This window comes from Pleurodeles waltl, chromosome 6 (genome assembly GCF_031143425.1).
Source record: "Pleurodeles waltl isolate 20211129_DDA chromosome 6, aPleWal1.hap1.20221129, whole genome shotgun sequence".
Classification (NCBI taxonomy): domain Eukaryota; kingdom Metazoa; phylum Chordata; class Amphibia; order Caudata; family Salamandridae; genus Pleurodeles; species Pleurodeles waltl.
Genome location: NC_090445.1, coordinates 1,086,791,993 through 1,086,812,120, shown reverse-complemented (window position 1 = coordinate 1,086,812,120; position 20,128 = coordinate 1,086,791,993). Strand labels below are relative to the sequence as shown.

At 42.9% G+C, this 20,128-nt stretch overlaps 1 protein-coding gene across 2 annotated transcripts in view; it reads left to right on the top strand.

Annotated features, from left to right (window-relative positions):
* TMCO4 (transmembrane and coiled-coil domains 4) overlaps window positions 1-20,128 on the top strand; it is a 488,865-nt gene that overhangs the window by 24,479 nt on the left and 444,258 nt on the right. The window contains exons 2-3 of one of the 2 annotated variants that reach the window (XM_069240164.1): window positions 7,573-7,697; window positions 19,289-19,441. In XM_069240164.1, coding sequence (XP_069096265.1) covers window positions 7,642-7,697; window positions 19,289-19,441 — 209 coding nt within the window. In that variant the 5' untranslated portion in view covers window positions 7,573-7,641. The remainder of the gene's footprint in view (window positions 1-7,572; window positions 7,698-19,288; window positions 19,442-20,128) is intronic. The other variant, XM_069240165.1, reaches the window with a different exon arrangement.

Here is a 20,128-nt window from a genome sequence, read left to right as displayed (position 1 = left end):
AGACAACATTCTGAATTCAGCAAGGGGTCATTTGTGTAGATCCTATAAGGTTTTTCTACAGAAAATAACAGCTGGAAAAAAAAATATTGAAATTGAGCTGAAAAAAACAACAATTTTTCTCAGCGTTTTACTCTGTAACTTTTTTCTGCAATGTCAGATTTTTTTAAAGCAATATACCGTTGCGTGTGCTGGACTCCTCTGGTTGCAGGAATATATAGGGCTTGTAGGTTCATCAAGATCCCTAGGTACCCAGAGCCAATAAATGAGCTGCACCTTGCAATGGGTTTTCATTCTATACCGGGTATACAGCAATTCATTTGCTGAAATATAATGAGTGAAAAATAGGTATCAAGAAAACCTTTGTATTTCCAAAATGGGCATAAGACAAGGTATTCAGCAGCAGTGGTTATTTGCCCATCTCTGAATTCCGGGGTGCCCATACTAGCATGTGAATTACAGGCCATTTCTCAAATAGACGTCTTTTTTACACACTGTCTTACATTTGGAAGGAAAAAATGTAGAGAAAGACAAGGGGCAATAACACTTGTTGTGCTATTCTTTGTTCCCCCAAGTCTCCCGATTAAAATGGTACCTCACTTGCGTGGATAGGCCTAATGCTCGCGACAGGAAAGGCAATGGACACATCACATTTTTACATTGAAATCTGATGTGTTTTTTGCAAAGTGCCTAACTGTGGATTTTGGCCTCTAGCTCAGCCGGCACCTAGGGAAACCTACCAAACCTGCACATTTTTTAAAACTAGACACCTAGGGGAATCCAGGATAGGCTGACTTGTGGGGCTCTGATCAGGTTCTGTTACCCAGAATCCTTTGCAAACCTCAAAATGTGGCCAAAAAACTCTTTTTCCTCACATTTCGGTGACTGAAAGTTCTGGAATCTGAGAGGAGCCACAAATTTCCTTCCACCCAGTGTTCCCCCAAGTCTCCCGATAAAAAAGGTACCTCACTTGTGTGGGTAGGCCTTGTGCCCGCGACAGGAATAGATCACACAACGGTCAATGTTGGTACTTACATGAGGCAACTGTTGACCCTGGGGTGATCCATTCCTTACGCAGGCACTAGGTATAGGCACTCAAGTGGGGTAATGTTTTTATCAGGACAGGTGAGGAATCACTAGGTGGTAGGAATTTTGTGGATCGCAGCATATTTCTGTAGTATGTGTGACAGAAATGCAAGAAAAATAGAGTTTTTATTCAACATTTCAGCTTTGCAGGGTATTCTGGGTAAGAAAACTTTGGGGAATCCACACAAGTCACACCTCTGTGGACTCCCCCGGATGTCTAGTTTCCAGAAATGATTGGGTTTAGTATGTTTCCCTATATAGCCGCCGAACCCAGGACCAAAAACACAGGTGCCTGCCTTACAAAACCAGTTTGTTTTGTGATAGGTAATTTTGATGTCTCCACAATATTATTTGGGCAGTGGAATTCGGGGCTGAATTAAATTGGGGAGCTCCCAAGAGAGCACCCTCTCTGTGCTTGCCCTCGCATTCACCTGCTCTCTGGGTTGGGCTAACCCACTATTGCCCTGTTGCACAGACTGTGCTTGCGAAGGGACAACAGGACTGCCCTCATCACCTCCCTCACAATTTACTGGAAAGAGTTATCCAATGGGACTCCTCCAACTGAAAAATCACTCCCAGAGTCTGCGCCATTGTCCTATCCCTCAGATGCTCTCAGTATCTGCTGTCTCAGTCTCTGATCCTATGTCAGAGCTGTCCTCTATAACCAGAGTGACGTCAGCAGCAGTCATCCATCAAGATGCCATCTCTGCTCTTGGCTAAACTGTTGCTCTAAAACACTAGCCTACATAGACACAAAATTGCTGGTGTGTGTGTGTGTGAGATACATGCAACATTAGAGGCCACCTTACCTGGGCTTCTTCCCTCAATCAGCACATTCTTTCAAGACACTCAAACACCTTGTCACATACCATTCGTCACAGTCTTTAACACCTCCGGCGCCCAGTCCAACAATCATTATTGGTGCTCCCACTCCCATGTCCTCCTCCTCGGATTCCCTCATTACCACCCAGCAAACGTGCTCTTCATCTCTCCATAGCCACCCCCCACCCCGCACATACATTTCATTTGTATTATAGCAGAGGTTTTGGCTGACTTTACTAATGTACTCAGCTATTTACATAAAATACAGATTTGCTCTTTGGAGTAGTCGTATAAACCTTCTGCGCTTCTTTATGGCACTAAAACTGCCACTAGACAAAAGTATGATCCTTTTGTAGCAGAAACATAATCACAAGACTTACTTGACTTCTTCATTGCTGCCTAAAAGTTACAGTTGAAATGCGTCAGTTGAAGTATGTGCACTGCTTTGAAGACGCAGGCTGCAACTGCAAGACAACTGGTGGCAAATATATATATATATATATATATATCTACATGGATTGATATATATATATATGTAGATATATATATATACAGGGAGTGCAGAATTATTAGGCAAATGAGTATTTTGACCACATCATCCTCTTTATGCATGTTGTCTTACTCCAAGCTGTATAGGCTCGAAAGCCTACTACCAATTAAGCATATTAGGTGATGTGCATCTCTGTAATGAGAAGGGGTGTGGTCTAATGACATCAACACCCTATATCAGGTGTGCATAATTATTAGGCAACTTCCTTTCCTTTGGCAAAATGGGTCAAAAGAAGGACTTGACAGGCTCAGAAAAGTCAAAAATAGTGAGATATCTTGCAGAGGGATGCAGCACTCTTAAAATTGCAAAGCTTCTGAAGCGTGGTCATCGAACAATCAAGCGTTTCATTCAAAATAGTCAACAGGGTCGCAAGAAGCGTGTGGAAAAACCAAGGCGCAAAATAACTGCCCATGAACTGAGAAAAGTCAAGCGTGCAGCTGCCACGATGCCACTTGCCACCAGTTTGGCCATATTTCAGAGCTGCAACATCACTGGAGTGCCCAAAAGCACAAGGTGTGCAATACTCAGAGACATGGCCAAGGTAAGAAAGGCTGAAAGACGACCACCACTGAACAAGACACACAAGCTGAAACGTCAAGACTGGGCCAAGAAATATCTCAAGACTGATTTTTCTAAGGTTTTATGGACTGATGAAATGAGAGTGAGTCTTGATGGGCCAGATGGATGGGCCCGTGGCTGGATTGGTAAAGGGCAGAGAGCTCCAGTCCGACTCAGACGCCAGCAAGGTGGAGGTGGAGTACTGGTTTGGGCTGGTATCATCAAAGATGAGCTTGTGGGGCCTTTTCGGGTTGAGGATGGAGTCAAGCTCAACTCCCAGTCCTACTGCCAGTTCCTGGAAGACACCTTCTTCAAGCAGTGGTACAGGAAGAAGTCTGCATCCTTCAAGAAAAACATGATTTTCATGCAGGACAATGCTCCATCACACGCGTCCAAGTACTCCACAGCGTGGCTGGCAAAAAAGGGTATAAAAGAAGGAAATCTAATGACATGGCCTCCTTGTTCACCTGATCTGAACCCCATTGAGAACCTGTGGTCCATCATCAAATGTGAGATTTACAAGGAGGGAAAACAGTACACCTCTCTGAACAGTGTCTGGGAGGCTGTGGTTGCTGCTGCACGCAATGTTGATGGTGAACAGATCAAAACACTGACAGAATCCATGGATGGCAGGCTTTTGAGTGTCCTTGCAAAGAAAGGTGGCTATATTGGTCACTGATTTGTTTTTGTTTTGTTTTTGAATGTCAGAAATGTATATTTGTGAATGTTGAGATGTTATATTGGTTTCACTGGTAATAATAAATAATTGAAATGGGTATATATTTTTTTTTGTTAAGTTGCCTAATAATTATGCACAGTAATAGTCACCTGCACACACAGATATCCCCCTAACATAGCTAAAACTAAAAACAAACTAAAAACTACTTCCAAAAATATTCAGCTTTGATATTAATGAGTTTTTTGGGTTCATTGAGAACATGGTTGTTGTTCAATAATAAAATTAATCCTCAAAAATACAACTTGCCTAATAATTCTGCACTCCCTGTATATATATATGTATTTTTTTTTGTGGTAGTTGTAGGGTTTCCTTGGGGGCCAAAATGGCCCCCAGGGAAACCCTACAACTACTAAAAAAAAAATTGCCCCCACAGGGGCTGCCCTGCCTATGGGCGACCCCTTGTCAATTTCATTATTTATTTATTTTTTTTAATTAGCCCCTGGGGGTGGCGCGATCGCACCCCCCCCCCCCCCCCAGGGGGTCCCAACATTGAATTTTAAAAATATGGCCCCCGGGGGGGGGGAGGGGGGCTGGCCCGTTTTCCTAGGGGGGCCAACCCCCCCCCCCAAGTGAAATCCCTGGCGTCTAGTGGCATTTCATGGCCCTCGTATCGAGGGCCAGGAAGCGGGTTCAGGAAGGCCTCATATGAAAGGGGAGAGTCTCCCCTTTCATACGGGGCCTTCCCGAACGTGGGGAAGGCTGTTTGGGGCCGTTATCTCCAGCAGAGCAGGAAGGGGCCGTATGGGGAAAACAACACTGTGACGTTTGCGCGCCTCGCAGCGTGCTGATGTCACAAAGGGGTGGGTGGGGGGCGGGGGGAGACATGGAAGTTGCACCCGAGGATTTTCAAACCCCCTCCCCGGTGTCGGCCACAAGGGGATAATGTGTGTGTATTCTGTTTTGGGCCCTACTTTAATGGTGGAATAAAATGTGTATTCCTGCATAACTCAATAAATTATTTTCAATATGTCCAACCAACCTCTGTAGGGTCTTGTTAACAAATCTTAGTATGCCTTTCTTTCCATTTCTAGTGCAAGGTGGTTGGGGATGCAAAGCCCTGTTCACCCTTCGTTTATCAGACCCTATGCAGTTGAATTATATGGTACCCGATCTATAACAAGTAATTATATACTGATCAATTTCCTGTCTATCTCGAGTGATTTTATGCGCCCAATAAGTTAGCAAGGGTGCAGTGGTCACAAATACAGATATGGAAAACAGGTCCCAAAGTCCTTGTTTAGGTGAACAAATACAAGCACAGCTGGGTGCAAGAGGACCCCTCAAGCCTCCTACTCCTGGTGCCACTGCATTTCCTTCACTATAGATCAATACTCCTGCTTATGCCCATCAGTCCTTTAGAGATAAGTATCAAATTTCCTATTATTCTACTAGTTAATCAGGAGTTTCCTCTGGAAGTTGAAGAAACAGGGGTGGCTGATCTGTAAACTGCTAAATGTTTACTGAAATACCACACAAGTGTCCACCACACAACAAGCCCTCCTCATCTGAGGAGAGGTCCCACGTGTGGAGGTGTCGTTAATATCAATGACAAATAGGTCCACAAGGATGTTCCTAGCACAGTCTAACGGACCCTACACAATAAAAATAAAATTGGTAATGCACTTCCGAGTCCCCTCCTTGTCGAAAGCATTTTAACCATAGAGAATCATATATCTTCTTCAGACTGTCCACATTGTCCCCCACCAGGTGTAATTAATGTCCCTTCAGGAGTCCTATTTACTCAATCATTGGTTCATTACAGATTGTTTCTCCTAAAAACTTACAAATGGTGATATTCAGATATCACAAATGTACCCACTACTATGAGGTAATGTCTGATAGCACGTTTCCATGAATGAATGAATGGATATTTGTAAAGCACGAACTGCCACTCTAAAAAGAGCATCCTGACGCTATGCTAGAAGTAATTACAATTCCTGCGGAAGTATGAAATATAGATCAAATTAAGGAACTACAAATTGAGTCAGAAGCTTGGAAAAGCCAACTTTCAGGTTCTTTTTTAAATAGCTTCCAATTCAGTAGAGAGCAAGGTACTAGGAAGCAGGTTTCAAGCCTTGGAACCTAAAACTGCGAAAGACTTACCAGCTTGAGATTTTAATCAAAAGGGGGGTGGTTTCAGGAGGCTGGCAGAAGAAGATCTTAAAGTTTGTTGCGGTAGAAGGTGGTGAAAACGGTCCTCAAGGTATTTAGGGCTGGAAGACATAAAGCCCCTCATTATGAGACTCGCCGTCTGGCCTCCACAGTACGAAGGTGGGGAAAGCGCCACGGTCAGACCGATGGCACTGCCACTTTTTCGCCGGCCAACGGCCATGCACTTGCCATGGGGAGTGCAGGGGCCCCAATGGCCAGCCCAGTCGCGCTTTTCACTGTCTGCCCGGCAGACAGTGAAAAGCACGACGAGATGCTGCTGCACCCGATGCACCGCAACATTGCCACCGCCTCTGTTATGAGCCGGTGTCAATGTTGTGGGCTGTTTTGCGCTAGGCCCAGTGGGAAACTCTCAATAGCCCTCGTGATCAGGACACAGCACTGGTGTTTTTCTGACCACCCGAGTTCGGCGGACGGGCGTTTCCATCCGCCAAAGTCGTAATGAGGGCCAAAGGCTCTGTAAACCAGCAGGAGCATTCAAAAAAAGATAATTTTGGGAATTGGCAGCCAATGCAATTTATTAAGTGCAGCTGAAGCAGAGCTCCGCTTGGGAAGTTGTAAGACCAATCTGGCTGCAGCATTTTCTTCAATATGGAGTTTATGGATGAGGCATTTAGTGCAGCCAGCGTAAAGACCATTACAATAGTCTAATCTATTGGAAATGAGAGCATTAGCCACTTTTTTCCTAGCAACCAAGGGTATCTAATAAAGAAAAAATGTCAATGATTTTATAAGATTGAAGCACATACCTGCAACTGCCAAGGCTTGCAGAAGGAAAACTAGATTAGTATCAAATTTCATCTCAAGAGTTTTAGCAACCTTTACTCTGACTGGGGGAGGAAGGACAGAATCTGACCACCATTTCATGGGAGACAAAAGATTGGATTTACCAAAGAGGAGTATTTCTGTCTTCTCAGAACTGCATTTAAGTTGGTTATTTTGCATCCACACGATGATATCTAAAAAGCAGTTCTGGCCATTAACTTCTGAGATAAATGAGTTCTTGTCTAGGGATAATATTAATTGAGTGTCATCAGCATACGAGGTGGTGGCAATCCCATATGAAGCGATCAAAGAAATAAGGGGGGCTATATAGATGTTAAAAAGAGATAGGCTCAAAGAAGTACCTTGAGACTCACCCATCATGACTGCTCTTTCTGTTGACAAGAATTGTTCCAGAGCTACTTTTTGCTTTTTTGCTTTCTATTTGTTAAATAGACTTTTATCCAAGCTAAAGATTTCTGGGAAATGGCAATATTTTGAATGTGCGGCAATGAAATAGCATGTGAGATGGTGTCAAATGCAGCAGAAAGATCTAACAAAATAATCACAGCATTATAGCCTGAGTCCAAGGCCATATTGATTGTCTCTGCGACTTCAAGAAGTTCTAACTCACTAGAATGTTTAGGCCTGAAGACGGATTATCGAATATGGAGAGAATTAGAATTGCCAAGGAACGTCATAAGTTGCTGATTGACAATTTTTTACAGAATTTTGCTTAGCATTGGAAGAAGAGAGATGGGCCTTAAATTAGACAAAATGGTTGGATCAATAAGGGGTTTCTTTTTTGTAGCCTTAACAATTGCTTGTTTCCAATTTGAGGGAACTTCAGCTTCCACAAGTGATTTTTTCAAAATCTGGTTGACGATAGGGTTTACTACATTGATGGCTGCATGAAGTATGGAAGGTGGATAAGGATCAAGCGGCGACCCAGACTTGCATGTCAGTATGGCTCGACGAGAATGGGCTAAGAAAACTTCCTGAAAAGCCTTTAAGGTAACGTTGACTTAATCAGTTCATTGGATCGTTAAAAAGTTAATGCTCGGAATTGGACTGAAACCTTGGTGAATGGTGGATACCTTTCCTTGAAAAAAGTCGAGCTTGAATCACAGAAAGCCTGCGAGGGAGAAATATCCCTGAAAAGAGCTTTAGATTGAAGAATCGCATTTGCAATGTTGAAGATTACTTTTGAATCATATCCTGCCTCTTCAATTTTTGGGGGTATATTAAGATGTTTTTGATTGCTTAATCAATTTGATATGATCTAAGAGCTGCCCTCAAATGCTCAAGATCATCTTGTTTATAGGCTGATCTCAATTTACATTCAAGTTATTTATAGTGATGTTTTGACTCAGCTACTGCTGGAGATAACCAGGGAGCCAAGCCTCTTGTAGGGTGGTTCTTAGGGTGAATATCTGGAGTTAGTTCTAAGACAGCATTAGAAATTAATCAAGGTCCTCTTAAAGTTTGCCAGCCAGAATGGGGGCAGTACTGGAAAGGCCTGTGATTAAGTTAGAATTGTTTTAAATCGCTCCCCATTTGCTGTTCTTAGTGTTTGTGTTTTTATGCTGATAAAACAAATTCTGAGTGGTGCTGGCTGTTTTAAATATGATTAGACTATGATCTAGCCAGGATTGAGGGACAGGGTCTTCTTTGGTTAACCCAGAATGATTTGAGCAGATTCCATCAAGAATGTGCCCTAACATATGGGTAGGGATGATTACCTTTTGAGAAAGCCCTATTATGTTGAGGGTATCTGCCAAGTTAATAACTTCTGGATTCAGCAGATCATCAAAATGAAAACTGAAGTTTCCCAAGATGGTAAAATTATCAAACTGGAGCAAGGAGGGGGCAAGGGCCTCCCCTAAAGTAGATACAAATGAGCCTCCAGACCCTGGAGGATGGTATAATAGGCAACCTGCTACAGAATGAGGAGGATTAACCTTAATACAAAAACCTAGGCTCTGTGCTCTCATTAGCACCCAAAGTTAGTTTTGCCTTCTTTTTCCAGCACAAGACCACCTACATTCTTTTCTTCTTGTAACAGCCCTTGCCATGCCTTGTTTACACTGTTCTTCTGGCGCTCGGCATGCATGTCCAGGAAATACTCCTGCACTGGACCAAACACCTTGCCATCCTGCCAACAAACTAGGGTCAATGCACAACAGAAAACCAAACCTTCAGATCCTTCAAAGACTTCTCAATTTGATAATCTAATGCTTGAACTGATCTTGTGCCCTGTCTTCTCCACATCCAAAGCCAGCACCCCTTCTAAATAATTTAACACTTTTTATTTGGAACATCAACATCCACACTCCAACTAAAAACACAAGTGCAAGCCAAAAACTTTGGCAACATGGTACTCTACAGACCTCGTTGACAATATATGTTCCATTGAGTGACATGAAAGAAACAGGAACTCCTAATGACCCCCTGATACTGAGGCCCTTTGTGCAACACTCCCACAGCTCACCACATCAAGCTAAGTACACCATCAGTGAAGCCACCAACAAAGCAAACAATCAAACTCTGCATCAGCCCCCTGCTTGATTTTCCTGTCCGCACCACACATACAAACAACCTGTCTTCTTCTGTAAAAATATAGAAGATTTGACAGGACATCGACAAGACCAATCCTGGTTCTCCTTTTACACCCACCTTTCCCTGTTGAATTCCTCAGTAGTCCTCCTTCAAAGCCCTATCCCTGACAGATTTTGCCAACACACTCAACTCTCTTAAAGCCACTTCCTCTGAAGGTGATGTTGTGCCCTCATCCTTCATCCAAGCTGTCTCTGGGAAAGCTCTCAAACTCATACTAATTGTTAATGCCTCCTTCACTGAAGAGTATCTTTCAGACGCTGACAAGGCAGGCCAGGTCTTTCCATAGAGAAACCTTCCCTAAGCTCTGATAACCTTGCTATCTCCCGGCCCATCACTCACCTGTCTTCCTTGGCAAGGTTATAGAAAAAGCAGTGCATGATTAAGTCGAAGATTACATCTGTGCTAACCAACTCCTGCACAACTATCAATCTGGCTTCACATCACACTGCAGTACAGAGACTGATACTTTAGGCTTTGTAGATTTTCACAGTTCTGTGTGACATTTTGTTGGTTTCAATGAACGTATGAGTGACGTTCTCTTGGTAAATGCGTGAACCTTTGAGTGACACTTGCATGAGTAAAACCAAACACTTGAGCTTGCGACTTGATGCCACGCCATCCTTGACCACCTGCAGTATTGACTAACCACTCTAGCTCATGCCCCTGAGGAGATCAGACCTTTGAGTCATCAGTTCATTTCTAACTTCCGCAGTGTTGATCTGTTAAGAGTTAAGTACTTCCCAGTGAGTGTCTGCCAGGCTAAGCAAGGTGGTAATTATTATAAGCTGTGGTGGAAAGGAGGGATGTGGCTTGCCAGGACTGGCTTCGTATAGTGCTGTAATTGTAGTTATAGCTGACATCTTCTGTGCTAGGTAATTTTGCTTACTAAAAACCATTAACTGCATGACTCTCACACCCTTCTTCATCCATCATGCTATAACCCAACATCAATGGTTCTCACTTCAGACATAAGGTCAAACCAAAGGAAATATTTTTCATACCACACACTCTTGATAGCATAATATCCATGAAGGCAAGAGCTTCAGTGCCCCCCACATAGGGGTAGTAAGTGCTACATAAGTGTTGTAATACAGTACAACCAATAGGTTACAGTAAATGTTGCCCCTTCTCGCTATGTCTTTGGTCACGCACCCATACTCAATGGCCTGCCCCATTGACCTCCGTCACAGTTCCCATGCACCAAAGAAAGAGACCATGGCCCAGATATATGAAAATGCAATTTTGCATTTCTTAAACAGCGACTTCCTAGAAATCGCAATTTAAGAAATGCAAAATGCAATGTACTAAGATACCGATTTCCTAATAGCCATTTCTACAAAGTAGAAATGGCTATTAGGAAATCACTATTAAGAAATCCCATTGCATTTGAGTCAATGGGCTGGTATTGCATTTCCTAAATAGAAATTTCTTATTAGGAAATCGCTGATTAGGAAATGCAAAACCAAGGATGGCAAGGGGCAAAATGTTGCCCTTAGCGCACCCCGAAAACAGGGCTGCACCTGTAGAGCACACTTGTGCCTAAGGGGCATGTATGTGTTCTACTGCAATTACAAAAAACACTTTAGGGTTCTTTTTTTAAATTGCCCCTGGTTACTATCGACTTCAAGTTGATGGTAATTGCATCTCCTAAATCCCCAAGTCTCATTTAGGAAATGTACGGTACATCAGAATAGGAATCACAGTCCCCATTTGAGATTTCCTATACTGGGGATTGCAAAATGCGATTTCTACAGGGTAGAAATCGCAATTTGCGATTCCTTGAAGTGCGCTGAACATGTCATTTTGGGCCAGATGTACCAAAAAAGCAATTTGCGACTTGCAAATTGCGAGTCCCTGCGACTCGCAATTTGCAAGTCGCAAATTGCTATGCAGTACGGTGTCTCAGACACCGACTGCAACTCGCAATGGGGTCGCAATGACCCACCTCATGAATATTCATGAGGTGGGTCGCAAATTGCGGCCCCATTGTGAGTATGGGCACTCGCTAACATGGAGGCCTGCTGACGTCAGCAGGCCTCCATGTTAGCGACCTGCTTGTCAATAAAGCAGGTTTTTTTTTTTTTTAAGTGTAGCCCGTTTTCCCTAAGGGAAAACGAGCTGCACTACAAAAAAAAACGAAACCTTTAGTTTCGGATTTTTCACGGCAGGGAGTGGTCCCTTGGACCACTCCCAGCCCTGAAAAAATATTTTGGGGTGCAATCACAAACTGGAAGGGGTCCCATGGGGACCCCTTCCAATTTGCGATTGGGTTACCATCCACTTGAAGTGGATGGTAACTGCGATGCCATTTGCGACCGCATATGCGGTCGCAAATGGTATTGCATCCCATTGCGACTCGCAAATAGGAAGGGAACACCCCTTCCTATTTGCGAGTCTGAAATGCATTTTGCGAGTCGGTAACGACTCGCAAAATGCATTTCTGCATTGGGATACGCGTTTTGCGACTCGCAAACGGCAGATTTTGCCGTTTGCGAGTCGCAAAACGTTTGGTACATCTGGCCCTTTGTATTTCTTAACGGCCCGAAATACCAATTCGGACCGTTAAGAAATGCAAACTGGCTTCGTTCATCTGGCCCCATGTTACAATTATTGCATTGCAAATATCACCAACATAAGCTACTACGGAAACATTTAACTGAAGCTCACGTAAAATGAAACCCCATCCATTAGCTTTTTCAGTAGATAAACATTCACACTTGGAATATTTACCAAGCAAATAAATGCACTTCTTTTCCCTTTGGGCATTGAAAACTGAAGACAATTTGTACTTTTGCTTGGGCATGCTATTCCAAGAAGGCCGCCACATTTATACATATCCATGACTTTCTTGCTGTGCTGATTCTGTGACCACACATGCGATGGGCTAAAATATGGCCAAATTACAGGTGCTTTATGCAATTCCTTGGTCTTTTGGAGGAAGTTATGTAATTGTAAACTTGTTCATCGTGGTGAATTTTTTTAAAACACTGAATACTTTTTAAAGAGTGCAAAGAACACATGAGTGCGATTACGGTAATCTGTGCCCGGCATTTAGTATCTTCTGATTGAAAATGTCTTAGTTCAGAAAAGCACACCTTTTAGCACTTTTCTGGTGAAACGGTCTGTTATATTTGGTGTTATTCACAGTAAATAGAAGTGGCTGACGTTGCCTGACTTTCCTTAGGTAGATTATCGTTCGTCCTTGCTGGTGGGACATACATGGCACAATGCTGTTCGCAGAATCTGGAAAATTGGGTAAGAAGATGATAATTTCTCCTCAGAGGGGCCTCCTAGAGAGCCACCTGCAGCAGTGTCTCTGGCGAGTCCTTTGGGTGCTGAGGAGTCGGGAGGCATGGAGGACTTGAGAAGCAGGCAGAAGATTGACTGTCAAGCCTGAAAAAACAACATCCTGAATCCAGTATGACTTTCCTCCACAGTGTGAGCACCATTGAGGGGGTCGTGCACCAGTTCGATACTCAGTGGCTTCTCATTGATTGGCTGCAGGTACACAAGTGAAAAGACAAAGGTGCAGCTTTCCAGTTGGGCCATGCAACTCCTACATGCAGTCACTAGGGATGGTGTCTGCTGCATTGGAAAACAAAAAGGAAAGGTTCCCCCCAGATGCACATGGACTACAATCTATCAGGTAATCGAATGTGTTATTTATTTATGTTTCACTCTGCTGAGTGACCACGTGGGCTAGGTCCATCCAATACATTCAGAGGCCCGCCTCTGGCTTGATCTGAAGCCCAGGGTGGGTGGGCCATTGAGACTATAAACACACACTGCCCGCAGCCAATATGATCATCTATGACACAATGAGATGATTAATTTGTAAGAGGCAGGATTCAGAGCAAGCCAATTTCAACACACTGTCAGGGTGCTGTGTATGGTATTTAATAAGGCTGAGGTTGTTGCTGGAATTGGCGCACCTCATTGTGGGGTGATCCCATAGTAACTCTGATGCATGACTAATGCATTTTAGTGTGGTATGAGGATACCAGCATTCAAATGTATTAATCTAACACCTGATGCCTGGTGTTTGACAGGACTGCTCATCCACACCCTGGAGTCTCGAGTGCGATTCACTGACATTGCCCTTCACTGGATCTCCTCCTTCCTTTTCAACTAACATCAGTTTTGCTCACCTGAGCATCTCCAGGTAACTCCAGGTAAATGATCCCTATCCACTGTTGAGTCACCAGGGTTCCATACTGTCCCCTGTCATCTTCAAACTATACATGTAGCCGTTTGGGGCTCTACTCACAGATAACAGCATCATAATTCACCAATATGCTGACAATATACATCTCTACTTTTTTTAAATTATTATTTATTTATTCATCATATAAAAGCAAACATACAACAATATACATACATTAAATTAAAAGGTCGTGAGTGAGAGTTTCTGAATTACTGGCATACATAACATGCTAACCCATAGCTTATAATGATAAACAATGTGACAAAAATAAGTTAACTGCGTCTCCAGGTTAACGCTGTAATAGAATTGTCATTAACAATGAGAAATGTATCTGTGTCTTGCAGTCACAACATCGAGGCCATGGCGTGTATGTGCTCTGATATCATAAAAAAATATACCAGCATATTTAAAGGGAAAAGTAAATAGGCAGTGAGTGGGTAAAGGAGAGCAACATATTCAAGCAGTTATATCCAGCATCGTAGCATCAGGGAGACAGAATATACATCTCTACTTGAAAGGCTCCTCTGCTCCATACATCTAACACCTCAAACTCTGTCTGCACATCATCTTGATATGAATGCATTGAACCTACCTGAAGCTCAGCTTCCCAAAAACCAAGACAGAATTCCTCAATTTGCTAAGAACAGCATGCAAAAAATAGCACAAACCTGCCTCAGTGAACCTTGACAGCTTCAAACCCCACCTTCACCCAATGCCAAGTCCATTGAAGTCACCCTGGACACCTACCTTTCACTCAAGGAATAGATTGGCAAAAGAAATGGCCTGGTGCCAGCTCTCTCTCATCTAAAGAAAGTGAAACCGTTTCTTTAAGAAAGCGACTTCAGACCTGCTGCTGAAACCCTTGTAATCTTGCATCAGATGGTGGTAATGCCCTGCTCCATGCCCTCTGAGACTTCACGTTAGTCCTCATTAGAACATTCTATAAGCTGCAGTACTTCTTATCCAGGGCCTGAATAAATATCATGACATCATCCTCATTATGATTGATCTCCATTGGCATCCTTGCCATCCCGCACCATCTTCAAAATCAGCAACATCATCTACAAAGCCATCACGACCAGCACCCTTGTTTATCCTGCAGACAAGCTCACCATCTCCGGTGCCTCTCGGCACACCTTCAACCAAGAAACCATCAGTCTGGAGATTAAGAGGTGTACAAAGTAAAACCAACAGCAAGAAAGACTTTCTTTCTATGTACCCTGGACCTGGAACAGCATTCCTGTATCCACTAGGACTGCCCCAACCCTACTCCAGTTAAGGAAAAAGTTTAAAAGGTACCTCATTTTAAGAACACTACATCATAATGCATTAACTGTACAAAACAGCTCTTTCAGAACCCAGCTACCTCCCCTATCATGGTTCACTGTTTGCTTGACTTTTACCATTTAGAGCTCTTCACTGCCTTTTGCCTAGGTTTGTGATATACATATACCAAGCACATACATACCTGCATACATGCTTCCTTTTGTTTGTGCAACATTCAGCATACAACATGTGAGCCAGGTCAGAGCTTGCATACAGACACCAATGCACAGTTTCTCTTGTTTGGCCTTGTGCTCATGAAGCACTTCTGGTTGCATTTATTATTAGAGTGCTTACAGTGAAGGTGACCTGTAGCAACTGTACTTTCTTCTACGCATGACTTTTCCTTTTCGGCCCATCACTCACCTGTCTTCATTGGCAAGGTTATAGAAAAAGCAGTGCATGCTTAATTCCAAGATCACATCTGTGCTAACCATCTCCTGCACAACTATCAATCTGGTTTCACATCACGCTGCAGTACAGAGACTGATACTTTAGGCTTTGTAGATGACATCCTGCTGACCACAGATAAAGATGACCTCTTCCTCCTGCTATTGCTGAAATTCTCAGCTGCCTTCATCACCGTTCACCACTCCATCCTCGTCGATATCAGCCAAAACGGGCATACATCAGATTTGTAGAGAATAATAAAAATCAAACCAAATGCTTTTTAAATTTGGTGTACTGAGATTAAGCGTGGAAAACACAGACACTGAAGATAGTACTTGGAAGTCTAACATGTGGTTAATGCAGAAATAGCCAACAAACATTCAAAAAAAGCAAGGCAGTTGCCTGATCAACCGACTCTCCGATCAACTGGGGCATATAATACTAAAATCAACATATTAAGGTGCTACATTCTTACACTTTTTCTTAAGACAAGTAAATGGAGGTGAGAACGTGTGAAAATGGAAACCTACAGGTAGGCACTAGTGAGCAGGTACAAGGGTCTCCAAATAGGAAGAATGTGAGTGGACCTTAATGAAAAGATACGTGTATCGCCAACAAGAGCTGACTCTACTATTTTCTGAAATCCTCGCTTCATTGCGCCAGCATCACAATGTGGCTATGCTTACTGGAATGATTCAGCTAAAATGTGCAGTGTACAACATAGGGTGAAAACGTGGAAACTTAATTAAAATGCGTGTATGTGTAAAATAATGCTTAAGCTTTTTTTAACAATTGATTTATGAAATTATAGCATCACATTTTTAAGTCGATGCATTTTTATAGTATATACACAACATTTAGGCATGTATGTAAATAACATCACACTCATCGTCTTCTTCACAGGCCAAATAATGTCTCCATAATTGTCACTTGTTCTCGAGCAGTAGTAATGGATCTACAAAGTATGTGCTCCTTAATAACTCAAGGGATACCTTGGTGTAGTTGCAATATGCAAGATAGAAGATCCTGCTGTCACTCGGTTCGAAAAGGTCTACACACACACAGATTCTCCTCAGATGCTCAGTATTAAGTATAAGAATAGGGCCTTATTAAGGTATGGACAAAGAAAACTATTGCAAATGGGCCCACTGTTTTAGGGGTCCGCTAATTATGGGCTCACTCCCTGCCGTATCCTGCTGCATGGCCACCTACCTGCAAGGAGACTTAAAAACACGTGTGACCCATTGAGCATGTGCACAGGTGCAGTTAGTGCCCATCTATGCAGTTGGATTCACTTAAGCACTGTAATTATTTTGTAGGGAAGCTTTCACACCCTCTGCTGATTCAGTACCTGTTCTGAACTCGTACTGATGTTTACTGCCTTTTGCCTGTTCTTTGTGTGAAGGGAGGATCCCGAGCTGTAGAATGTACAAGGCAGTCATAAATACTTGCACCTTTAACCATACACTTAGTAGCGCCAAGAGAGTGAGACGAGTGAGTCAGGTTTGGGAGATTGTCTCCTTGACAAAATATTTACAACAATGCTTCATTTCACAGCTTGAAAGATTATGCTGTAGGTTTTGTTTGAATATTCAGCAAGTAATGTAAATCATAAAGGGCTGTCCATACTGCAGCTGTTATTCCGGCAGAGGTTGTGGGAGTTCTTCTTTCCCAAGAAATGTTTGAAAAAATGTTACTACATTGTGTATTTTACAACATCTTTTTGAAATAAATTGTCACAGGTTTTACCGGCAGCTCTGAAGTGGGCTCCTATTAAATATTCAAGCACTTTTATGGTGTGTCAGACATGTCTCATCCTCCTCAGTGGCTTTTTAGGATATTGCCTGCCCACCCCCTCCCCAAGGAAACATAGTAACAAAAAAGAACATTTTGACTTCCATTTCCATAACAATTTCTAAGCCGAGTAGGATGCTCATAAAAGGTCTTTTAAGACAGCCACCATGATGCCCAGAAAGTCTATTGTAAAGGCAAGTTAGCATGTGTATTGTGTCAGTACCATCATGTGCCCTTATTGCATACATTATGCCAAGAAGTCCTAAGTTGTGCCAAGGACGCCGTAATGATACTTTGTCAGGGCCATCCTAGTATCTAAAATGTGCACAGAATGACAGGGTATCACAATACCCGAATACCCGAAATACCCACCTAATCAGTATAAGTATCCTTAGCACCTCAGTTTCGACCTCTTTCATTCAGAGTATCTCCATTTCTCCGTCCTTAAAAACTTGTCTCTCACTTAAATCTTTAATGTTCTCTCTTACGACTATGTATGTCTCTCTGTTATTGCCACGAAGTGCTATTCCATCACCCCGCACACTCCTTCTTTGTTCCCTTTTTATTGCACTCCAGCGTTTCCCCATTTCAGTTCTCTTCCTATTTTTACTCGGCGGTCTCCTTCCACCTGTTTCTTTCCTCTCTCGTCCCATCTCACACACATCTGTCTACCTTTATGTATACCCTGATTTATTTTTCTGGTTCTGCCTTCCTCCCCCTGTCCTTCTTTCGATCTCTTTCTTCCAGATATGTTAACTATTGGCCTATCTTTCCCTCATTCTTTCTTTCCTCCTTCTTTTGCTTTTTCCTCCATTATTTTTCTGTTTTTTTACTATTCGGTTTACATCCTTCTCTCCTATTCAGTCATTCTATTTGCATATTTCTTGCCATCATTTCATTTTTCCAAGCTATACTTTTCCTTTATTCCGAGGGTTTTCTTTTTCTTTACTTTGTTTTGAGGTGTCTTTATTTTTCTGTGCACTTTTTTCCATTTTCCTCTTTCTAGCTTGCTTTCATAATTTTTCTTTCCTTGAGTGGTCACATGGCATATTTTTTATTTGCATCTTTTCCCTTCCATCCCAATTTATTTTTCATTTTCTTCCTATGTATCATTTTCCAGTTTTTATTCTATCTTCACTCTTTCACTTTTCAGCTCTTTTCTTGCATGTATCTTTTTTTGGTTCCACTTTGTTTTCTTATGTCATCTTCATGACATGAATTAGCTTTTTGCCAATTCTTTCTTGCTTCCTATCGTTCATCCTTCGTGTCCTTTCGTTTTTTTTTCTCTTCTCCTTTTCCTTCTTTGCATTGTTTCTTTCATTCTTTGAATCCTTTTTTTCCTTTTATACTTCTTTTCTTTCTCTCATTCTTCAAATCGATAATCGTTTAATGCTTTCTTTCTTCAAATCTTTTCATTGTTAAGTCTAACTCCATGTGTCTTTTTCGCTTCGTGTACTTTCCTACGTTCTTCATTTTTGTTTCTGTACATTTGGTTTTTTTAGCATCCTGTGTAGATGCCGTCCTTGTCGCCGGTAACTCTATGGTTATCCAGTATTATTTATGATGATCTGCTTTGAGGCCTCTGCATCCAGTCAAAGTTTTAATGTGACAGAAAACTACAACAGTTGTACCAGCAGGCCCAGTGGTAACCCCCTCAGCAACTGCTGGTGCGGGAGTTCTTAATTATTTTTCTCGTGTGCGTTTTTTCCTGCATCTAAAGGACAATTGCACTGCTGCTGCCTTTCCCGTGCTTGTTTTGTGTGTGATGGGAGACAGTGCTGTTAGTACTGTTTGAGATACTCATCAAGTTACCAGTAGGTGGTGGGGGCATCCTGTGTCATCTATCCCTGTTACTCCCCTCTATGCAACACACATTCCAGGCCCGCCTCTGCTTCCCTTCTGCACCTCTTGCCCCCCCCCCCCTTACTCTCCTGCTTCCCCGCTCTGCTTCTGCTGTTTGAACTACACTCTATTTCCCTCTCACTTGCCCCTTTTGTCTGCTCCTACCCCTCCTGGACACTTTCTCTGCTTCCTTTCTGCCCCACTAGCATGCCACCCTTCGTTGCCTGCTGCCCTCTCTCTCCCCCTGTTCCTCCTGCTCCCTCTAAACTCTGCTAAAGTTCAAGCTCTTAGTTTTCTGTGGGTTTGAGTGACCGCTGTGCCAGGCTGAGCTGCAGTGTCGGCTTAGTGTATGCCAGCAAATGAAAGAGATTACCAGAAGCCCTTTGTTGCACTCTGCGTGGGCCGTGCAGTGATTTTCCTTTTCCTCTCCCAGGTGGATTTTGCAGAGCGGTGGCAGCCCTGCCATGAAGGACGACATGGACGAGTGTGTCGTGTTGGGCAGGCAGCTCAGCGAGCCTGCCCGCTTTGCCTATGCCGGTCTCTGTGGAGTCACCATGGCCCAACTCTTCCCAGAAAAAGAGCAAAGGTAACACAGAAAATATTTAAAAAATGATGGAGGCGAGGCGACTACCTATTCACCCTCCTCACCCATACTTCTTCAGCACCTGCTCTATGTTTGAGATACGAGGGTATTCTACATAAGACTTTCTCTGTACTGGTTTAGAAGTAACCTTGTTCTCTATAGTGCCTACTCAGCAATGCTTAATCTGTGTCAGTGTTAGCAGGTGAGGAGCACCACTGTTCTTTTTTTGGTGGACCAAGACTTGTGTTTTCTCTTCTGACTTTGACCTCGAGTAAGAGAGAGACAGGAAGAGGAAGATAGCAAAAACAATGACAAAAGGATAGAGGAGGGATGAAAAATTACCTGCAAGATTGAAATAAAAAGACAGGAAGTGTAGGGTGGTGAAAGAAAGAAGTACTGAGTAGAATCAAGACTTGGCAGACTTGGTATTCAGCAGCCCCAGCATTTGGCAGCTTTGGCTGCTCGCTCTTAAAATAAAGTTTGTGACCGTCAAAGGAACAGCTATTGCTTTGTGCTGGTTCAGCCTTAGACATGGTGTATATAGTACAAGTATTGCGATGGTTTACTTCTGAATTGCTCTCTGTAATGCCTACTTTCCGATGGTTTGGTGTAGGCTGAGATTGGGCTCCTTGGTGCCTGCTTCTCTATGATCTAAGGTTGGCTTCTGACGTTCCTCTTCTTTTCAGTCTG